At 35.3% G+C, this 6,687-nt stretch overlaps 1 protein-coding gene across 1 annotated transcript in view; it reads left to right on the top strand.

Moving 5' to 3' along the window:
- The window catches only part of SPATA16 (spermatogenesis associated 16), a 248,859-nt gene extending 242,436 nt beyond the window's left edge, over positions 1-6,423 (top strand). Inside the window, exon 11 of the mRNA XM_012640216.1 lies at positions 6,099-6,423. Coding sequence (XP_012495670.1) covers positions 6,099-6,221 — 123 coding nt within the window. The 3' untranslated portion in view covers positions 6,222-6,423. The remainder of the gene's footprint in view (positions 1-6,098) is intronic.
- Positions 6,424-6,687: the final 264 nt, after the last annotated feature.

Raw genomic sequence — 6,687 nt, 5'->3', positions numbered from 1 at the left:
CTTAAAAAGGATGAAAAAACAAGTTCATACTGAGAGAAAATATTTGCAAAGCCTACATCCAACAGAAGACTAATAAAATAGATTATGTAAAGAGCTCTCTAAATATGACAATAAAAAAGCAGTCAATCCAATTTGAAAATGGACAAAAGATAAGAACATACATTTTACAAAAGTGAATGACAAGCAGGCATGTTAAAATATGATCAACATCACTAGCCGTTAGGGAAATGCAAATTAAAACCACAAGATGTCACTACACATATCAAAATGGCTAAAATGAAAAATAGTGGCAACACTAAATGAGAATATAAATGGTACAGCTACTGTGGAAAACAATATAGCAATTTCTTTGGGGAAAAAAATCTAAGTATGCAACTACCATATAACCTAGCAATTGCATTTCTGGGCTTTTATTCCACAGAAATAAAGACTCACGGTCACACAAAAACCTGTACACAAATGTTTACAGTAGTATTTTGTAATAGCCCAAAACTGGAAATAAGCTAGATATCCTTCAAAGGGTTAAACAAACTGTGGTACATTCATGGAATACTACTTAGCAGTGAAAAGAAAGAAACTGTTGATACAACAATCTTGATAAATCTCCAGAGAAGTATGGAGTTATACACTATATGATTCTATTTAAATAACCCCTTGCAATGACAAAATTGTGAAAATGGAGAATTGATTAGTGTTTGCCAGGGGTTAAGGAGAAGGTGGAGCCAGGGGAATAATTAAGTGGCTATGAAAAGGTAACATGAAAGATCTTTGTGGTGATGGAACTGTTCCGTATCTTGACTGTCTCCACGTCAATATCCTGACTGTGGTATTTTTCTATAGTTTTGCAAGATGTTAATATTGATAGAAACTGGGGAAAAATTACACAAGTTCTTCTTGTATTACTTTTTACTGATGCATGTGAATCTATAATTATCTCAAAATAAAAGTTTCATAATATATGTTTAAACCTTCAGATAAATTATACCATTAAATATTGACAAATGAATTTTTAACAAACCATGGTATATAATGCCTTAGTCTGCTCAGGCTAACTATAACAAAATATGACAGACTGGATGGCTTCTAAACAACAGAAATTTATCTCTCACAGTTCTAGAAGCTGGGAAATCCAAGATCAAGGCACCAGCAGATTCAGATTTCAACACATGAATTCGGGGACAGGGGGACAGAGACATTGTACCATAGCACATTATTTCCTGGACAAAGTGATGGCAAAGTTTTATCATAGTTTTTAACTCTATGTTAAACATAAACAGTGTTATCACCATGGGCGTTTTCAATCAAGAGTTAGTAATACAATTTGGCATTTTTTTTTTCATGTTTTGTAAAATCTCAGGGGTAAGTACCCCAGATTTTCAGGTCGTACTCCTCTGACTAAAATACTGAATAACATACCATATTTACAAAATGGAAAAGGAGAAATATAGGGGCTTGTCTATCTGTCTGAATACTAGCCAAAAGCTAAAGAAAACTGCTATATTAAGAATGGTAGAAACAACTCCATTTCAGAAACTAAGTTTGTTTTAGAAATTAATTTCAAGCCTGTTTGAAAACAATTGTAATTCTAATAAGAATTTAAATTCAAACTATTTGGATGATAAATATTTAAAAGCATTTGGTCTAGAAATTAAACTGGAACAGAGCAGAGCAACTACTGTTATCGAATTCACTGTGGTGGGGTGAAGCTCTGTTTTGCCGAGAGATTTTGGTCTGAACTGCTAATCACTGAAAACACATTCTCATTCTGTGACTGCCACCACAGACATATAAACCTGATATTTATTCCTGAAGAGTTTGATTCTAATTTCCTCAACTTTCTTTCTTCTAAAAAACATCTTTTAAAGCTTTCTTTTTTAAAAATAATCCTTTGAACACTCAATTCCTAAGGCATGAACATGTGCAAGCAAACCCATATAAACATACCTAATTCTCTCTCTTTGATTCAAACTAAATGAAATTTAATAGAGATTCCTAAACTCAAGTCCAGTATCTTCCTTCTCAGAATAACTGTTCTTTCGTATTTGAGATCAGCGTCTTCTCACTGCCATTATTGGCAAGGTCCCACGCTGGCTCCCAAGGTATACGCTAAGCCTGTACAGGGGGCTCCACCCAAGTAGGGAGCATCAATGGGAAACATACATTTTTGAAAGGATTAAAATCACGTTTGACCGGAAAATTATAACTTAATTTCATTTCCTTTCACTTTATGGCTTAGAGGTTATATTCATTTGCCAGAGCTGCCATAGCAAAGTACCACAAACTTAGGGGCTTATTGTGTCACAGTTCTGGAGAGAGGAGTCTGATCAGTGTCTTCAAGGGTGGTTCCTTCTGAGGGCTGTGAAAAAGGATCTGTTCTATCCCTGTCCCCTAGTTTCTGGTGGTTTGCTGGCAATCTTTATAGTATCTGCTTATAGGAACATCACCCCAATCTCTGCCTTCATTGTCACATGGTGTACTTCCTGTGTGCGCATCTGTTCCCAAATTTCCCTTTTTTATAACGACACCAGTCATTTGGGATTAAGGCCCACCCTAATGACCTCATTTTAACTTGATTACCTATGTAAATAAACTATCTCCAGAGAAGGTCACATTCTAAAGTACTGAGGGTTAAGACTTTAACTTATAAATTTGAGGGGGGGAAGAGTTCAACCCATAATAGTAGTGTTTGAATATGAATATGAATATGAATTGAATATGAATTAAAAGACTAGTTGATGACAATTTCTTTACTCTTTGATGTGGATTATGACCAACAGCCATATTAAAAGTCAGAACCTGCTCTCCTACCAAGACCTTTAGTTCCCCTCAATCACTAGACATCCCAAAATACTCTGCAAGATTTGGGTCTAATGTCCATTATCACTGTAATGCCAATTCAGCATCGATGCATATGTACACAAGAAAATGTTATCTGCCAATTTTGCCAATGAGAAAATTAGACCCAGGATGACGACGCAGCCTATCCGATGCAGCTAAGCAAGGAGATTCTGTACCAAAAAGAGTCTGATAAAGCCTCTGCTCCAAAAACTGCCTCATTTCCTTCCTTACATATTTACATATTTCTTTGTGTTTTATTTTCCTAAGGGCTTTATAGAAATTTCTGTCATTTGCAATCTGTTCTTCTAGTTACATGAATCTATTTTCTCTTCAACCATCATTTTTCTTTCCTTGACTTAAAAAAAGAAAGTAAAAATCCAGCTTTACTAAAAACATGTTGCAGCTCTCGTACACTTCAGTAAGTACAGAAGCTAAAATGGACTTACTTTACTGCATATCGTGTCATTCCTCTAATGGTGTAATCTAAGGGAATAACCTCTGATTTGAAAATATGAGTACTCATCTTTAGGTTAGGACTGGACTACTTAGATCTGATGTGAGTGTAAGTCATGGAATTTTATGACTGGATGTGCCCTTGGAGATTATCCAGGCCAACCCTCTCCTAATACAAAATGTTGATGAAAACTGAAGCTCAGAGAGGCCAAGCAACTTCCCCGGTGTTACAGAAAAGGGTTATAAGCCAAGCCAAGAGCAGAGCTCAACACTCCTGTTGATTCCTCATCCAGTGCCCTTTCTACCTCTGGCTGTTTCAAGTATGGAGATGACACCTTGTTATTATTTTGCATTGACAGTCCCAAAGCTAAGCAATTGTAATAGAATGGTGGCATATGAAAGTATCGCTTATTTGATGAATAGGGAAAAAGAAGGCCTTCTGATATACTCCACACCAAGCATCACTTTTGAGTATGGAAAAACACATTGCTTTCTGAATCTCTCTGACACTTTTATCAGAGAGTAGGACTATGGAGGGTCTACCATATCCTAAGTTCTGGGAATAGTGGAAAACATGGATCTAGTTCCTGCCTTATGGAGCTTAAAGTCCAGATGGGAAGACAGATATTACATAAATCATTATAAACAATTAAGTGAAAAATTACAATACCCAAAGAGATCAATGAGCTGTTACGGGAATATGTTACTGAAACACTCAACCTTGCCTGAGTTCTAAAGGAAGACTTCCCTGAGGCAGTGATGTCTAAGCTGAAGTCTAGAGACTATGTAAGGGTTCTGACTGATGCGTTCCATTAGGGGCAAACATTATGGAAGATCGAGGGTGTATAGAACAAAGCACAACTGGGCCCAGATAACTGAGAGATGCACCACATGGCTAAAGCAGATGGAATGATGTTAGAGCCAGAGAAGCAAATGAAACCAGATAACCCAGATCTGTATAGGCCCTGTTAAGTGTCTAGAAATACATGTAAAGTACTGCAAGCAAGGGAAAGATGGGATCAGACTATGTTTTAGAAGATCTTCACAGCATCATTATGAGATGAATTGAAAGCACAGCGTGGAGACAGACTAGGCAAGAGGTTAACACATGGGCCGGGTGCAGCATACACGTGGTATGTACTCTAGACCTTCCGACTCAATTCAGCAGAACTCTTTGTTCCAATGATATATCTTATGTTTCTTCTTTGCCTTTTTTTAATGAAAGGCAACCCAGTTAGTCAACACTGCTTATAATAAACACAATTTTTAAAAAAAAGACAGCATCTACCTAATGGATATTTAAAAATAATTATTTTTCTGTCTCTTTGAAGGAAACTGTTTTTGCTGCATTAGAATTGTAATATTAAATTGCATTTGGGCTAATTGCAAATATTCTAATTGTAAAGAGCTTTGATTTAAATGATACATTGTCAGTGCAAATAACATGAATGAGTCATCAACTCAACTATTGAAGTAATGGTAAAGTGCCATCCATTACATTTGCATTGATTGCACTCTATTAATTTATTATTTTGCTGAAAATTGGAGTCTGTGTATGTGTGTGTGTATAAAATAAGGGCATTGATTTCATGATAGGATTCAAAAATAGTTGTCAAGTTATTTTCATGTGTCCTGCAATGATCAGAAATCATAAAGGACAATGTGCTTTTGAAAAAATTTACCTGAGGTAGTTTTAAAAAAGTTTTCAAAAAGAATGGTTTTCATATAAATAAGTTATCTTATTTTCTTAAGGAAACCAGTGGACAGTTTATATCACTGGTGCGATATAAGACCTAAGCATAACATATGGATGAGTGCTACCAGTTATTATTCTCTTTTTGACGATCTGAATTATCTTTTGGATATTACTCTGAATAATAAATCAAGAGATTTAAAAGTAGAACTCAAAATTGGAAAATTGAAGTTGTAAGTGCTTTTATCTTAAGTAGATGATATATTCATGTATCTTGAATAGTAAGTGCTCTAGCTTTGAGCTAACTTTATGACAATGAGCTCTTCGGTGAGTAATGTTAGGCTAATAATACATGTAGGTCTAGGAATCAGGGTTAAATATGAATTGTTGTATCTACTGACTTTCATGAGAGCCCAATTGAGCATATATGTAAACTTTTATTCTATATTTTTTCTGATACAGCATAACACATTCCATCAACTGTCGTTGAATAACTAAGTTTTCTTTGGAGAAAAACTAATATTTTTTTCAATAATTATTGTTTCGTATGTCATTATTTTACCTTATTCCCTGGAGTATAGCATTTTTAAGAAAATGTCGTTTTTCAAAATTTCCTTTTGATTTAAAGGAGAAATGATTTTTGCTAAGACAATGTGAAATATTCATTTTTCTCCCATATTGACTAGGGGCGTGCAAATGCTAGAATCTCTGGCTTTGATATGGGTAAGTTTGTTTTTTTTTTCATTCTTGTTTTTTATAAAAGAGGTAGGGAAAGGGCTTGCCATGGCTTAATTTTTCACAATGCACTTCCTTTTGAAACCCCTGGTTTTACTGAGCATTAAAAACAGCATGGTGATGAACATCTTTTCCATTCTGAGTATGTTGGACCAAGTGATAAAGCAAACTCCTGCGTGTCTGTTTCATGTTGGTAAAACATGGGAACCTGAAATGAAAACAGAAGGAGGCTATTATGTTTAATCATTTCTGTCTCTGTCAGTTGTTCCAACCTGGACTTGTATGTGCCATTTAATTTTAAATACCTCACCATTGTCATAAATATACAAAACCCAGGAAATTAACAACAAATCTTGTTGTGTCTGTTTATTTCTTATAGGTTGGAAGAATTGAAGATTTTCTATACCAATTAGAGGACAGTTTCTTAAAAACTAAAAAACTGAGAACTGCTCGAAGGCAAAAAACAAAAATGAAACGGCTTCAAACTGTGCAGCAAAGCTAGTCATTAGGGAACAGGCGCTACCACCAACATGTCCCAGAAGAGGCAAGGGCATCCACCCAGTCTGACTGTGACAGCAGGATAACATAGACCTGTCACTAAAGGCATGAGCTTGTACTCCCCTCAGCTCATCTTTAGCAAAGACATTCTATACCTCATTAATCTCAACTGGCAGCAGTAAATATTCCCAGCAAGTTTGATTCGACTCTTGTTCAAATTTGTCTTGTTTAGTTAAATAGCATATAAAATAACCATTGCTGCCTCTTTCACCTGCCTTGTTCTTTCATAATTGACTAAGGTATAGCAGGTCTACCCAAGAATGCTTATAGTATACATCTATAATCATGTGTTTCCATTAAGAATTATTCACATGCCACATACAGATATGGAAAACAATATAAATGCAAATTTAAAGGTATAAAACTGATAATGTACTTTCTCAATCCTTATAAAGATAGTCACATGTGGT

The sequence above is a fragment of the Propithecus coquereli genome, unplaced genomic scaffold (assembly GCF_000956105.1).
Source record: "Propithecus coquereli isolate 6110/MARCELLA unplaced genomic scaffold, Pcoq_1.0 Scaffold15, whole genome shotgun sequence".
Classification (NCBI taxonomy): Eukaryota; Metazoa; Chordata; class Mammalia; order Primates; family Indriidae; genus Propithecus; species Propithecus coquereli.
Note: the sequence above shows the minus strand (reverse complement) of the source record. Positions and strands in the feature narration are given on the sequence as shown.